This window comes from Nanorana parkeri, unplaced genomic scaffold (genome assembly GCF_000935625.1).
Source record: "Nanorana parkeri isolate BGI_ZX_2015 unplaced genomic scaffold, ASM93562v1 scaffold186, whole genome shotgun sequence".
Classification (NCBI taxonomy): domain Eukaryota; kingdom Metazoa; phylum Chordata; class Amphibia; order Anura; family Dicroglossidae; genus Nanorana; species Nanorana parkeri.
The window spans coordinates 739,798-756,334 of NW_017306454.1; the positions used below are offsets into that span (position 1 = coordinate 739,798).

A 16,537-nucleotide genomic window follows, 5' to 3' on the forward strand; every position below is an offset into this window, starting at 1 on the left:
CACCACGGGCGCTGTTGTGAGGAGCGCCATGGAGACAGCGGGCGGGCTGTGTGCCCGTGTTACTCACCTGCTTGCATCATTAGCAAGAGGGGGAGGAAATAAAAAAAAAAAAGAAGCAAAGCCAGTCTGGGGAATAATAAACGTGCGTCACACGGCCGCTTTCTACGTCAGTCAGCCCTGACCCATCCGAGGAGCTCGCTGTGCTTTGTATGCGCCGCCAGTACAAAGCCTGGGAACGGGTGGGAGGGGAGTTCTCTTCTCTTCCCATCACGAACAGCAATGGTAGCTGCCTGGAAACACAACCTTTTCCTCGCAGAATTTTAATATTTTACGACTTCCGTGACTCTTTACAGGAGAAGCTTCTCCCTGAACAGTCGCTGCGCTCACTGGAGGGACACCGGCCAGCGAGCGGTAATCCCTGGCATGAGTCAATGCGGGGCAGACCCCCTTTCTCCCGCGCATTTCTAATTTAACTGCGCCACCAGCGCCAGGTCACCGCCCATTCCCCGTCGTCACGGTAACTACGGTGGGCGGGGCCGTTCGAGCTGTTTTGGCCGATAAAGCTGGTTGACAGAAGTGGGAGAAAAAAAAAAGTGATGCCACGTGATCATGTGCGCGGCTAGTCATGTGACTTTCTTCTTCCATAGGCGGCTCACTGGGCAGAGAGAGGAGATGGGGACTGTGCTGGATATCAAGATCAAGAGGGCCAATAAAATCTACAGGGAGGGGGTAAGATGATCACAGCCTGTGCATTGGACAGCTGAACTCTGTGCATAAGACCTTTAATTGAAATAGGTTCCTTAATAACCGCAAAAGGTATAAATCCACCTTGTGTGCATCAAATGCCTATGCAAACCCAGATATTATCTTGTAAAGGTAGCAGTGACATCATCACTGTGCTGTGGGAGGGACCTAGAAGGATCTTCTCACGTCCTGTTTCAGGCTTCTGTGGGGTCCACAGGTGACAGACTTCCAAACCTTTTGATTAAGAGGACCTGTCACTTCCATTATGCTTGTTGCGCCCCCTCCCCATGTGATAGCAATGTTGTAAAGTGTACATGGAAGCGCAAACATATATGTTGGATGCACCTATATGCTGATAAACATATCGTGCATCACAAAAAATGGCAGCTAGTGGTTAGTTCCCAGGCCTCTGGGGGTTTAAAACCCTTTTTCTAGCCCAAAAATCCAGATTTCAGATGTGTACAAATGGCCCTGAAGTGGGTAATGGATGGGCAGAGGCTGGTCACATGACCCATCAGTCATGTGACTCTCCTCTGATAGCGGAGTGTTCTTTGCAGCCATCTGGAGAGATCACTCCGGAGCAAATTGCCCATGGCAACCAATCAGTTTGTTCAGTGAAGCTTTGAAAATGAAACGGAGAAGCTGATTGGTTTCTACGGACAACTGCTCCAGTTTTGATAAACCCCCCCTCAGTGTAGGGCACCTGAAGGGTCGTGCACCCCCCATCCCTGCTCTTATAAATAAATGCTCTGTTGTTGCTGTCCTTGTGATATGCCATCACTTCCTGTCACAGGGAGAGGAAGTGAGGGTAAATATCCCCGAGGGGGACACAGCAATAGACACAGGACAAAGGTCCCCAGCTCTGTGTAAAATGGAGGAGTTGGTCATTGAGTATGCAGAGTGATCTCTGTCTTCATGCGTTGTGGCAATCTCCTCCCCGGGGTCTGGAGATCCACCATCATGGCTGTGGTAGAAAGTCCTGCCATGTTAATGTGGTTTACACAGTTTGGTGGGTAGTGCGCTGACTGAGGACATTGTTCCCTAAACTCTCTGTGGACTACACAACTCCTCCCCTCTGTTGTGGTTCTGTTGTTCTGTCCTAGGGTGCTAACACTACTTCCCCATAGATACAGTGAGTGAGCGGTGACCCCCTAGGACAGGAAGTGTGTTGGTGACTACAGCAGAGAGGCTGCTGCTTCCACACTGTGTGTAGGAGTGCGGCTCTGCTGTATGACAATGGGGGACAGACCTGAAGCTGTACTCCAGCCTTCCCTCACTAACTTGTTCTGAGTAAGGAAGCCATTGGCACATATTTTATCATTGGGTTTCAAAATCAATGAATCCATAGGCAGGTACTTGTGATCAGCTCCACCTGGTGTCCAGAAGCGGCATTGCGTCTCTGCAGCACCACCGCAACATTCAGAGGGGAATTTATCAAACCTGGAGCAGTTGCCCATGGCAACCAATCAGATTCTCTCTGCAGTTTGTTCATTTCAGATTTGTAAATGAAAGCGAGAAGCTGATTGGTTGCCATGCACAGCTGCTCCAGATTTGATAAATTCTTCTGTTCTAAGACTTCCAATGGATCCATTGGTCAGAGATTTCTTCCAACACGGTATAAAGTTCTGGATGCCAGAGTCTCCTCTTCACTCCTAAGACTGATATCAGGGAGATGTTTAAATGTTATTAAAACTGAACTCCGGCCTTCCCTTCAGTCTTGCATGGTCGTACCGGCTCCTCTCCTGGACTGAAATTACTTTCTTTGATCTCACTGCAAGTTTCTCACAATGTGCATTAGAAGCTGCGGCAAGTCAGACAGAGTCCGCCTCATTTCCTGGCTGGAGGACAACCAGCACCATCTAGCACTTTCCTCCCCAGCCTGACTGTTCCCAGCCCTGCTTCTTTTTTTGTTCATTGGATTTCAGTTCTTTCAATCATGGAGTCAGCTGTCCAAATAGACCGAGCTCCCTCCTCCCCACAATGCGGGCTCAGCCTCCTGTGACAGATCAGAGGAGAGCGGTGTGTGGGTGGAGACAGCTGTCAGGATGGAGAGCGAGTACAAGCAGTCAGGGATCAGCTGACTGCTTGTAAATACTGAGGACAAAGTATATTTACCATATCTCCAATTATGAATGAACAGGAAGTGATCTATATGGCTTCCTGTTCATTCATATTTCTGGGTATAGTAATCATACTCTGTCCTCATGTTATGAATGAACAAGAACACTCAGTATAGCGGATTCCTGTTCATTTATAACAGGGGGATTGATGACTTTGTGTCCTCCAATCTCTTTTTGTATTTTAAAAGGGAACTATCAGGGGTCTGTTTAGATCCCTAATATTTCCCCGAAGCCCCTAAAAGTAAAAAAAAAAACAACAACATTCTGATCATTCTTTCTGAATGTAGTTTCCAGCACTTGGGAGAGGGAGCTCGGCACAAAGGTCCGATCCGTGTTAGTTGCAGTACAAAGTTGTGGAATAATCGCTCGTCTGCTGCGGCTTCATTGTCCTATCAGCAGGCTGGGTGTGTGTTCCTGACTACACTGTGCCGCCATTCCATTGGCTGGCAGCGACCTGTCTGTGCTGATTGGCGGGGTGTCTAGATCATACATCGAGATGTACATAAATCTTGCCTGGAGTTCAGCTTCAACGTTAGCTAGTACATAGAGTTACATAGTATTTGAGGGTGAATAAAGACACATGTCCATCAAGTCCAACCTGTTGTGTGTATGGTCCTACTGATGTGTGCGTATGTATAGGTCCCTGTGTGCTCTCATTCTTAAGAGTACTTGTACCCCTGTATATTACGGTCCCTCAGGAAATCGTCCAATCGCCTCTTGAATGATTCCACACTCTCAGCCGAAATCACAGCATGTGGCAGTGAGTTCCTGACCGATCTAACGGAGAAGAACCCCCTTCGCCCCTTGTGGCTAAATTTTTTTTTCTCCACCAATTTTAAGTGGTGGACTCTCGTCCTTGTCATGGAGTTAATTGTAAAGAGTTTGCTGCTAATGTCGCTATCCCCTGTAAACATTTTGTACATGAAAATCATGTCCCCCCTTAATCTCCTTACTTCCAATGAGAACATGTTTAATTTTAGTAGCCTCGTCTCGTAGCTCAGGTCCTCCATCCCCTGTATGAGTTTGGTCGCCCTCCTCTGGACTCTTTCCAGTTCAAGGACATCCCCCCTGTTCACTGGTGGCCAAAACTGGATCGCATACTCCAGATGAGGCCGAACCAGTGATCTATAAAGTGGCAAAATTATAGACTTGTCCCTGCAAAACATTCCCCTCTTAATACAGGACAGGACCCTACTTGCTTTGCTTACCGCAGCCTGACACTGCGAGCTATTATTCAACCTGTGGTCTACAATGACCCCCCAAATCTGTTTCCCTTTCGGACTTCCCCAGCGGAGCTCCCATTAGTGTGCCATTCACTTTCTTATTTTTAACCCCAAAGTGCACAACTCTACATTTATCTACATTAAACCTGATTTGGAAAAGAGAGAAATCTGACCGCGGTATAGTGTACAGTGTGTGGAAACGGCTGACCCGTCTCTGCTCTTCCTATAGGAGGTCTTGTCGGGAGTTGTGGTGGTGATGAGTAAGGACAACGTGCAGCATCAAGGCATCTCCCTGACCATGGAGGGATCTGTTAATCTGCAGCTCAGCGCCAAGAGTGTCGGTGTGTTTGAAGCCTTCTACAATTCGGTGAAGGTAAGTTTACCACGTGAGACCGTTTGGCTCCACTTACCTCTGTGCCGGTTCCACTTCTCAGATGCAGGGGGAGTCCTGCATGAAGTTCCTGTGAATGCAGGGAGCCACAGGGGCTGTTCATTGACACCCTGCACTCACTGGATGTCCTCAGTCTGATGCCGACTGTCATTCATCCTTCTTGGGGTAGAGAAGAATTCCTGCAAGTTGGCCTTTCATTTTTCCAGTGCATATAAAAGACACTTAACCTCTTGCCGTCCGCCCGTAGTAAAAAAACGGACGGACGGCACTGCAGCATCTGCGGGTTGCAAGCGGAGCTGGCCGGCTGTGACAGCGTTCCCTCCAGCGATGGTATGTCCCTCGACTTCCTATACACAGTGTATTGGATGTGATGACTCAAGGATTCTTAGACCTCTGCAGAGGAGGGGGAGAGAGACTGGAAGGACCGGTCTAAGAGCAAGCCAGCTCCGAAGATCGGGTGATTATAACTTTTGGAGGTTTACGTAATCCTGATTTCAATACGAAGTGATTACGTTTGGTGACGATTGATCTCATTTCAGCCAATTCAAGTCATCAGCAACACCGTAGAGATGGTGAAGCCGGGAAAACTTCCCAGCGGCAAAATCGAAATTCCCTTCGAGTTCCCCCTGGTGATAAAGAGCAATAAGGTCTTGTATGAGACGTACCACGGGGTGTTCGTCAACATCCAGGTGAGCAGAACCGCTTTCTGTACCTTCTGTGTTGTAAGAACCTTACTCGGGTCATGGGAGAGGGACGCAGAGCAGTACACACAAAGCTGCAAAAAAATCATTCAGACCAAGAGTGTGACATACGTGTGTACATACAGTACGTGTGTACACTCTTGCTGTGAATATATGCAGAACATGGCACCGACATACGTGTGTACATACAGTACGTGTGTACACTCTTGCTGTGAATATATGCAGAACACGGCACCGACATGTACATACAGTACGTGTGTACACTCTTGCTGTGAATATATGCAGAACACGGCACCGACATACGTGTGTACATACAGTACGTGTGTACACTCTTGCTGTGAATATATGCAGAACACGGCACCGACATATTTGTGAATGTGCTGACGAGTTTCCCGGCCTCCCTTTAGGCTCTTGGTATATGACACCCTCTCCTTGGGAAGATATTGAAACCACAGCACCCTCAGATTCTCTGCTAGCTCTTCTCTTATTGCTGAGTCTGATTTGCTATTGGATCAGCACCATCAAGTTCCGTGATTCTCAACTGGTGGGTCGCTGCATTGCTTCCACTGTGCTCCTCAGCCTCCCCCTAGCGCAGCACTGTCAGTTCTCGCACTGAGCAGCCATTCAAAATATGCTGCCCGGCGCCGAGTGTCAGCTTGAGGTGGGGTGGGGGTATAGCCGTGAGGGAGCTCCATCCATTCATGCACTCCTTACAGCTCCCTCTCATGCCCTGTAGAGGTGCCTGGACCGGAGTGACGCCACATTCTGTCTCCCGGCACCTCTACAGGGCTCACAAGGGAGCTGTACCAGCAATGCACATATGGATGGAGCTCCGTCACAGCACAGCAGCCCAGACTGGACCCCAGGGTGAGGATCCACTCCTGTTCTCATGGTTGTTGCTGTGTGTGTCTGTCAGTGTTTTTGAGGACCCGTCCCCACTATTACAGTGAGTTAATCTCATGGTCCCGTGCGATTAACACACTATACCACGCAGTCACACCAACTCCATGTCCGGGTGCGGAAGGTGCGTTTTGTTGGCATTCATTTGAATGGTACCCTAAACGCATCTCCCACCCACATTTCGATCGCCTGCACCGGAACGCATGGTAACGCAATGCTTGGTGTTCCAGTGCAGTGCGACTTAATGACCGAAGACAAATGTGGGTCCTGAGGTTACACGAGTTGAAAGTCACTGATCTAGTTGATGCAGGAAAGAAGCGCAGTCTATTCTTCTATGAAGGGTAGCAGGGGATGCAGAGTTTCATATTTTATGGCACCACTCAGACCTGCCAACTCTTATGTGTAGTGAAGCAACTTGGAAATGCCCTAATCGTTTTATGTTTGCTGCATCTCAGCGTTCGTGCAATGCGGACCCAAAAAGCATCAAGTTTTTATTTTACGTCTCTTTGAAAGTGCCATAGGACATTTAGGGGACAGCTTGAATATAATGTACTTAAAGGACTTTTAAGGTTAACTCCAGCTTTAAAAATGAACAAAATGTTTAAAAAGTGACCCTAGCATAGATCATTGTTGCAGAAGGTATCATGTAATTTAATGTTAATAAAAATGACCGTTTTATTTAAAACTGCAGCCGCTGTAATGTTCTAAATATGCCCAAAAAATTCAATGCAATACGGCAGGGGTGCCCATTAGGTAGATGGTGATCTACCAGTAGCTCTCAAAGCTGATGCTGGTAGATCAGGAAGGGTGTGAATGGCGGCCCCTTTATTCCATTTTGGTATATTTATTTAGCTGTGCACACATGATTACCTGATTACCTATCAGCCTGAGTCAGCTGAGCCGAGCTCCCCGACACCTTTCTGGTGGATATTGGGGGTTGCAGTGCTATGTATTACATCAAAGAATATTAGTGTACAGAGCCTGTTGCACTGCACTGTTTGCAAAATACAGCAAGGTGGGCCAGGGGAGAGACAGCCAGGAGATACGGACAGGAAAGATAGAGGAGAGCGAGGAAAGATAGAGAGCGAGGAAAGACAGCCAGAAGAGAGCGAGCGAGGTATTTTTTTCGTTGGTAGATCTCATGTAGGTCGTCAATGGAAAAGTAGATCTTAACACAAAAAATTGTGGGCACCCCTGAAATACGGTGACCTGGAGGTGATCTGTACAGGGTATAGAATGCCCCCAGAAATGTCATTTCCTGCTTCTGTGATTGGCTGGCCATTCCTCTTGTAGGCGGCAGTATGGCCCAAGATGAAGGACTTCCTTAATGGACTCCCAATATGCAGTCACTTGTATGTGTCATTTGTATTGTCCTGTGATCCCTTCCAGTACTCCCTCCGCTGTGATATGAAGCGATCTCTGCTGGCAAAAGACTTGACGAAAACATGCGAGTTTATCATCCACTCCCAGGTAAGCGCTGTGCAGAGGTGTCACCAAACTAATGTGAACTAGAATTGGGTGTGGGTTTTATAATGGGACATGTACTTTTAAAACCAGAATGAGTTGTATTAAGCTTGATATGTTTAACAAGCCACTATGTAATAGCACATTGGAGGTGACCGCTTCTGTTTAAGGGGACATTTAAACACAGCGAGTAGTGGGTGTGTGCAATAGCCAATAGCAGGCTGGCTATTGCACCTGCCTGCTGTCAATCAGCAAAGGAAAGGAGCTAAAGGAGAACGTTGTCCTTCAGGTCCTCTTCTGCTGATTGACAGCACGCAGTGCGAAGGTGCAATAGCCAGCCTCCTATTGGCTATTGCAATTTGCAGCGCATGGGTTGTGGCGGGGCAGGGGGAGAAGTGAGTGAGCAGAGTTGCAGCAGATGGGGGAGGAGCGGCTGAGCAGTGGTCAGAGTTGCGGGAAAGGCTGAATCAACTAATCGGAATCAACTAATCAATGATGAGAATCGTTCACAACGATTCTCATTATCGATTTTTATCAATTCGTTGTTGCACCCCTATTTTAGGCTCATTGTTTTTGCATGCTGACACTGCTGCACATACACATTTTTTTCTCTCTCAGTGCACCACATAAAGTACTCGTATGTAAAGTGCAGCATTTGGTAAAATAGTACAGTTCTCATACTCCTATTTTTATTTTGTTTTTAAAAACTTACATCACTGGTTACAATCAGGTCTTATGTGACCGACTTAGAAGCAAGACGATTTCTGGATCGTTCTAATGTTCTGTGTGTCTCTGTAGCCTCAGAAGACAAAGCTGAGCCCGAGTCCTGTGGATTTCACAATCACACCCGAAACATTACAGAACGTGAAAGAGGTGAGTTACCATCCACATCTCTCGGCAGGTAAACGTAAAAGCACACCAATCATCTCACTGCCATTAGAATATGTATTCCCCAATGAGAGTGTAGATGTGACCAACCGCCACTGGAATCCCCTTCCCATTAGTTTATTTTCCTTTTGTTGGAGCCTTTCTAGGTTTGTGCACATTAAAGCTTTATATACCTTATATATAATATATGATATCCGTGCTTCTCTATGTAGACATATCACGGGTGGTGGGAGGGACTGGCAGGGTGCTGTTCATAGCTTCCTGAAAACATCACAGCACCCTGCCTCAGTGCTCCTCAAGAGCCGGCTTGGTCCTTACTAGTTGTGCAAATATAAAAAAGTCTTGATGGATGGGTGTCATTCTGAAGGCATGGGCGTTCCTAGGCAGGCTGCTCTGCTTGTGTGCTGTCCTAGGTAATGCATGTATGCAATGTTGACCCTCCATGATTGAGAGAATAAGCAATTTCAGTCCAGGAGAGGAGTCTGTACAAGTGGGCAAGCTTCAAAGTAAGGCTGAGTTTAGCTGTAAAGTATAATAAAATCCAATCACTAAAATCTCATATAAGCTTTAAAGGAGAACTATGAGGCGAGTGAAAATCACTCATCCTCATAGTTCTAGCCGACGCGTGACAATGAGACTGTCAGTCACGGCTCCCTGCAGGGATTCCCCCCCCCTCCTCCCGTCTGATCTTCCAGCGCTGACTGGCGGAGCGGACGGGGGCGGGCACAGCTGGCTCTGCCTCTAGATAGGCAGAGTCAGCTGTCAATCACGCAGCTGGGTGGATCTCGACAGTAATGTCAGGATCCGCTCCGGCTGCGGCGTCTCAGTATACCGCCAGCTGTAGCTCACGATATACTGAGCTTTGGGTGAGAGGAGGACGCTAGTTTGTGTCCTCCCGTTACCCTTAGGAGAACTATGGGGAAAAACACTGACCCCATACGTCTCCTTTTAACATGTTATTGTCATTTAAAAATAATTGTAGGTGATCAGCAGCACAAAACTTGAAAACTATGTTTAAAAAAATAAAATAAATAAAAGTATGGCAATTGTTTTTAACTGCTTGTCGTCCAGCCATTGTAATGAATTGAGTATTTTTTACAGCCAGCGATGGCTGTTACATACGAGCAAAGTGTGTACCCCGCCCCCCCAGGTCAGTTTACATTGGTCGGACCCCTGATGACTCCATAAAGAGGGCCTGTCACTGTATCTGTGCTATCACATAGGGGGATTTTTAGCACCCTATGTGATAGTGATAAAGTTAAGTGTAAAAAAAACTAAAAATTAAAGTTGCATATAACGATAGAAAAAAAACGTTGAAAGTCCCCTGCCGCACGTTACACATCATAGTGAACGTCGGAGTGCAAGCAATAATTCTAGGGCCATCGATCGCTGTTAACACTAAACTGATGAGCAGTAAAAGCTTGTAAAACGTTGTATAGGGGCAATTTTGGGTATGGTAGTTCTTCGTGTTTTCCCGGACGCACGCAGTCCTAAGGCTTGATATGTTTGGTTTCTATTTACCCGACGTGACCACAGAAATGTAGCAGAAGACACTTTGGCCTAATGTATGAAGAAAGATTATTTATTTGCAACGTTTTATAACATGACGTAGAGAAAACAATGGAATAAAAGTCATTTCCGCACGTCTTGCATGACGCAATAAATGTCGGTGAAAGTACCGCAGCGCTGAATACTGAAAAATGGCTGGAACAGGAAGGGGGTGCAACACCCCGGGCTTCAAGTGGTTAAAATACCGCATTTTGGAACTCTTAAATGTCATACTTTTTTGGGGGTCACGTCTACTTGAACAAGCCAATGAAGGAAGACATGTATTGGTACAGATTGTTTCCTGCTGTTCAAGTGAACATGTGCTTTGCCTAAGGGCTCAGTCACACTAGATGCAGTGCGTTCCGGCCCGATTTTGGCCAGAACGCACTGCCTTGCATTACGGCTGGCTCACTTTTTAGTGGTGTAGGAGGGGGCGTGGCGGGCCATTCAAGTTAATGGCGCCGTAGCCACGCCCTCCGGCCGCAATGCGATCCACTGCACGGGATCGCATGGCACATTGTGCCTGCGGTCCGGTCCTGTGCAGTGCGATCAAAATAGTGCTTGTAGCATTTTGATTGCACCGCACAGGATCGGACCACATATATATATATATATAGTATATTTATATTATTCTGATAGGTGCCAACCCCCACCATAGAAACTCTTGTTCCCTAGAAACCATTCAGAATCAATCTGTTTGAGTTGTACTTCCTTTTGACACTTTGACACATGAGACCATGCTGGGCATCACTCGTCAGAGTGTCCACACTTACAACTGCTATTTCTTCACAATCAGAGTCAGGCCTGCCCTGGGCAGTGACTTCTGGAATCTTAAGTTTGCTGCCCCTGAGGAGATGAGGACAGGTCCTGACACTTTGACATGCGAGGATCTCTGTGTTTAGGCCGTTGTTATCAGAGTCTGCACTTCTATGGTATCTGTCTCCATGTGGTCAGTGCACAAGGACACAAATCTCCTTCCTAAGTGTAGAAAATTGCGAGTTCCTTCGGCTAATTCATAATCTGGAATGGAGCTGCTTCTTGGAACATTGTGGGCGCTGTGGCTGCCCTGTAAGTGTTCTTAGTCTGTTATTGCAGCATAGAGAAATATTTATTGATTTAAACCCCCCCCCCCAGACCCCCCAATCCCTGGAACTCCCTGCTTCTGTAAGTAATGTGCCCGCCTGTCGCTTTCCCCAGACGTTAATTCAGGGTGACTACTGATGCCGTGTGACTTGAAAACTGCCAACGCACCGAGCATCATTACTCTTCCTCTGACCACGCTACTGCAGAGAAAGCAGAATAAGTTTGTGTGCCCAGACCCGTCCGAGCGGCACAGCGCGAGCCTTCCGACCCGTCATAATATACAGAGAGGCAGAGTGAGGAATCCGGCTCCCTCCTAATGGAGGTAGAATTACGGTAAATTGGAACAAACTGTACTGTACACCTGAAGGTTCCGGTTTATAACGCACGCTGATCCCTGAGGGCGGCTGGGAAGCATCTGACATTACAAATTGGATATCTATTGATGTGTCATATGAACCGCCGTGAACTCCTAGAACTTCTTAAAGGAGCTCTGCTAGTCACTGCATCCGGCATGGAAGCGCAGCAAAGCTCCAGAGCAAGGTTCTTCCCCTCCCCCCCATTTGCTTAGTTATATATTAACCCTTTTTAGTGTCGGTTATCCCATTGGCCAGACTTTTGTCACCAACGGGTTATTCCTAAAGCCCATTTCCCCCTTTGCGGAAGTATTTAAAAAAAAACAAAACCATGCCAGCAATGTACACCAAGTGTGCATGAAGCTGACGTATGCAGTTGCTGTATATGAACACAGAAACTTACTTTTCTTTTCAGCTCTTCATGGCTCCTGTTGAAATGGCCGCCTCTGTGCTCTGCAAGCAGTCTGTGTACATTAACACTCGCTCTCTTTCAGCTTACGGCTCCTGCTCTCTTTCAGCTCTTACTTGCAGTTAGGGAATACAGGGGTGTCCTCTCTCCACTCCCAGCCTGCTGGTTGGATAGTGAAGCAGCAGAAGATCAATAAGGTTATCCCTCTGCTCTCTACTCCAGTCAGCTTGTTTCATGTCAGTAAATTTGCATGCAGCACCTTGATTGGCTTTCCACACTGCCTCTACCTGTCCAAGTGCTGATGTGTAGGGTTTGCAAAAGGTTGATACCTCCTGAAATTCATGTAGTGATGTATTAATGAGTATATAGCAGCATTGTTTGTACTTTTTTCATATCTGCTCGGAGTTCAGCTCTAACATGACTGGCCGCTCTTGTTCTTCAGAGGGCCTCTCTGCCGCGGTTTCTCATCCGCGGTCACCTGGACTCCACCAACTGCCTCATCACACAGCCTCTGACGGGGGAGCTGATCGTGGAGACATCGGAGGTAGCCCTCAAGAGTATTGAGCTGCAGCTGGTACGAGTTGAGACTTGTGGTGAGTCTCCATTATGGGTCTGTTATTTCTTCATTGTCAAAGGTCAGCCATTTCTTTTTTCTGTGCACTTTTTTGGCACTTCCATATTGGTTGCATTTTGTGCCAATGCAGAGACGAGAGGTATCTCTTCGGAGGTTCCATGGCCTGTCAACACGGACCAACCATCAAAACAAAACTCTATTTGATAAACTTCACATGGAAACTTTTTAGCACCACAACTCAGTCTTAGGTGCAATGTTCAAAGACCTGAGCTAGCTTTGGCTTGCTTAACGTACCATTTGAGTTATCACTTCCTGATCCTGGGGCATAACTGGTTTGTGATTGGATAGTCTAGGCGGTACCTTCATTGACAACAGACATCAGAATTGGGAATGTTCTCCAGGAGTCGGGACACCTGATATGCGCATGCTTGTGCTGGGTTGTGACACTAGGATGAAGATGACCGCCCCACATCCTACACTTTGAAAACTAGGTGAGTCAGCACTGGCAGTTCCCATACTTCTATCCGGGGTGGGAACGTTGCCTTACCTTTTCAAATCCTCTAATTCAGCTTCCCTGAACTTAGAACTCCCCCCTCCACCCCCATCCTGGCTTCTTACCTCATTAGCAGAGACACATCCTGTATACTTCTTGAGAAACAAATCCTCCTCGGCACTTGTACATTTAACCCCGATAGACTTGTATAAGGCTGTTTTGAGATGCAGCTCTAGCATCCAGGACGGCCCCATAAAAATCTATGCTGTCTCATTGCGGGGGTGAGTCTGACACTGAAGAGGGTTTCTGCCCAAGGTAAAGAAATCTGTGCGTGTGATGTGGCCCAGCTACAAAGGTTGTCAGGTTGGGCAGGTTAAGGGGACCCTGTCATCATGTCTATGCAGAACAAAGTGATGGGTGTCTCTGCACAGGGCATCCTTCAACCCTTTATACACCTTACCTGTGCTTGAACCTTTGCACCCAGCAATAATACCTGCCACCATTTTGGCTATGGAGGAGCATGTGACCTGCTCTCTTTGACTGGGCCTGTCAGCCAATGGCTAGGTCTGAGCTCTGTCACATGACTGGAGGAGTGACATCACTGCTCTGCTGAGTTGCGGACACATAGGGAGCACACATAAGGTGAGTATAAGGGAGGAAGGGGCACTTAGAGACACTTGTCACTTGGCAATGCAGGGCAGTGTCTTAAAACAGCTGTGGGGGCAGTAGATGACTTTATAGCAAAAGTACAATTGTCCTTTTAAGGCTTAAATCACTACGGGCCCGTTCCCACTCATCCATCCAGCAAAATGCTGTGGACAGGGTGGTGCGTCTTGGCAGCGTTTGTTGTATTGCATTCTGCCGAAGTTGTCACTGTTAATTTTTTGTTTTCCCTTTTTTAAAAGTCCTGACTATCACTCTTGTCATATTTCAGGACATTATCTCTACACTGAGTTAAATAGCGGTTTGTTTCCTTTTTATTAGGCTGTGCAGAAGGCTATGCCAGAGATGCCACAGAGATCCAAAATATCCAGATAGCAGAGGGTGATGTGTGCAGAGGTCTCACGATCCCCATCTACATGATATTCCCCAGACTGTTCACATGCCCAACCTTGGAGACCACCAACTTCAAAATAGGTGAAGTATCCCCTTCTACTGCGTGTGGGGAGATTGGATCAGGTGTTTGCGGTAAAACTGTGCTAACTAAACTGTATTCCTCTTTCCCAGAATTTGAAGTGAATATAGTCGTGGTTCTCCAGGACGACCATCTTATTACAGAGAACTTCCCGCTCAAGCTGTGCCGAGTGTGACATGGGCATCTTATACGGACATCATCTGATCACTTTGAGAGATTCTGCATTTGTCTGGGTGGTCCCAGTATCACCTGAAACATCTCCTCAGTCTTTATCTTTTCCATGGAACTTGCACAATTTGAAGTCTATTGCTGCCATTTGGTATTGCCGACGTAAATATAAATGGCTTGCTACAAGTATTCATCTTCTTCTGGTGCCAGATATTGGCCACTATTCCTGAACTTTTAATACGCACTGTTCTAGATTGGTGAGGGATGGCGGAAGAATGGACCTGAATCTCGGTTACAATGCTTACAGTTCACACACAACTCTCTAACAAAAGACTTTCCGTGCTTCCTGTCAAGTTGCCATAAAGTACAACTTAAGATATTAAAATGGAAGTCAATATTTAACTTGTGTTTTCTTTTTTTCCCCTCTTTTAATACCTAATGAGCGGCCTTTCTTTAGCAGGATGACATTATATGACTTAAGACTCGTCTCTTCAGGGAAGTCTATCCCACCTCAAACTAACCACTCAACCATCACATTCTCAAACAATTCATCCCCACACATCTCCCCCTCATGTACCACTTCAGATGGTAAGCCCTCAGGGGCAGGGCCCTCCTTACCATCTTGTCTTTTATCTGTAATGTCTTCCTTATATTGCAAAGGAGTGGCTTCTCTGCAGCTTGGTCACCCTGCATGCCTATACACACAGAGGAGAAGGGATATCAGCATGGTCACCAATGATAATTCTCTAGGTTCAGGGTAGAGTGATGGTAGTAGCCTGCGTCTCCACCGGGGTAAGTTCATCTGACAAGGATTTTAGCAATATTGGAATCAGAAACTACGAGAACTCGGGTACAAAATCTAGCAGGAACACGTTTATAGCCTCTGCAATCAGCATATGAATGTCTAATTTGGGCCATAAGGTCATGCATGACCGTAGTAACAGCCCCAGCCAAGAAAGACATAGGACCCAGCTACACCTGACAGAACCAGAGTCAAGGAGGACAGCAAAGGCAGGAGAGACTCTAATAGTAGGGGACACTCGAGGCTGCACAATCGTTGGGAGCGCAGCAAGCGACCTCTAACCTGTTAGTAGAAAGCGAGCTGGGCTCACCAGGTACAGGTGTCTAAAACAAAAAAAAAAATGGTTTGGTCTTTACAACGGCCGAGCTGAAGAGAGAGAAAGAATACTTGTCCTCCTAGGACACCAGCCAAAACTGAGGCATGGCGGTAGTGGGAGGGCTTATACTTGGGGCTGGGCTACAGCTTTTTTTTTGGCTTGCCAATGTCCAATCCTCCTGTAGCCAGCAGTATGATCTGAAGGTTGAAGACTTCTTGTGTCCCTGAAAGGCATTTATGTGAAGTCATGTTGGGTAGCTTCTTTTTCCCCGATTAGGACTGAAGTTACATTTCGTAGCCGTTCTTATTCATGCTGAACCCACATTGTATTTAATGTTAATAAAAATCCCCGACCTTGAACTAACTTTCCAATCTATGATTCATGCTTTTCATTTGCTGCCCACGGGCACATGTTGGAATAAACAGTATCCGTGTTGGAAACAGTATCCGTGTTGGAATCCCACGCATAGGTGAAACGAAACACTTCATTAGCTCCGGTTGATATGAGGGCAGGTGCGCTCGGAATTATTTTTGCTCAGATGGTGACGAGCGAGTAATCAGAATATAAATGCCAAGTACAGTTCATATAACTGGATGAACAAATCCAGAAACCCGCCTATACGTTAAGTGTAACTGCCAGAGTATGACCAATGCAGCTCAGCCAATGACGTGACACATGATGAACAGACTAGGGTGTTAATGCGTACGGCAGGATTTAGCACTACTTGAAGCCTGTTGAACTTATTTAGAACGGCAGACAGCACTTGGTTTTCAAGAAATCTCTAATGTGCTTTGCATTAATGGAATGCTTTATGGTTCCTTTAAATAAACTCTAATATTGCCCATCCAGGGCAAAGTGTCTGTGAAAAGGTCCCCCTGATGCTCACTTCTCCAATGCTCCCACCTTTAGCTCAGCCAGCACAAAATACCCCATGCTTCCAGGTATAGGGGAGCATGTGACTGTGCTTAGGTCTGGTCACATGACATCACTGCTCCCCTAGGCTCCTACACCAGGTTGTTTGGTGCCAGCTGCGTGGCAGGAAGGTACAGTGTGGGAAATGCATCACCTTGTGCGACTATAGAAGCCACGGTACACCAGTCATTTATTACACTGATGATGGTCAACAAGCCTGTTTGAACACAGATGGGCCTTGATTTATCAAGATGTGAAAGTGGCCTTCCAGTAAATAATATTGCATGTCATTTTGGCATTCCTTAAATGAGGG

At 46.8% G+C, this 16,537-nt stretch overlaps 1 protein-coding gene across 4 annotated transcripts; it reads left to right on the forward strand.

The window, feature by feature from the left end:
- Positions 1-613: 613 nt before the first annotated feature.
- DSCR3 (DSCR3 arrestin fold containing) lies at positions 614-14,244 on the forward strand. 4 transcript variants are annotated; one of them, XM_018555149.1, is made up of 8 exons: positions 614-729; positions 4,317-4,460; positions 5,018-5,167; positions 7,469-7,549; positions 8,342-8,416; positions 12,267-12,417; positions 13,876-14,028; positions 14,119-14,244. In XM_018555149.1, the coding sequence occupies exons 1-8, from the start codon at positions 673-675 to the stop codon at positions 14,199-14,201; spliced, it is 894 nt and encodes a 297-aa protein (XP_018410651.1). In that variant the 5' UTR covers positions 614-672; the 3' UTR covers positions 14,202-14,244. The 4 variants fall into 4 exon arrangements, with proteins under 4 accessions (XP_018410651.1, XP_018410652.1, XP_018410653.1 ...); XM_018555150.1 differs by lacking the exon at positions 7,469-7,549; XM_018555151.1 differs by lacking the exon at positions 4,317-4,460 and having other exon boundaries at positions 615-729.
- Positions 14,245-16,537: the final 2,293 nt, after the last annotated feature.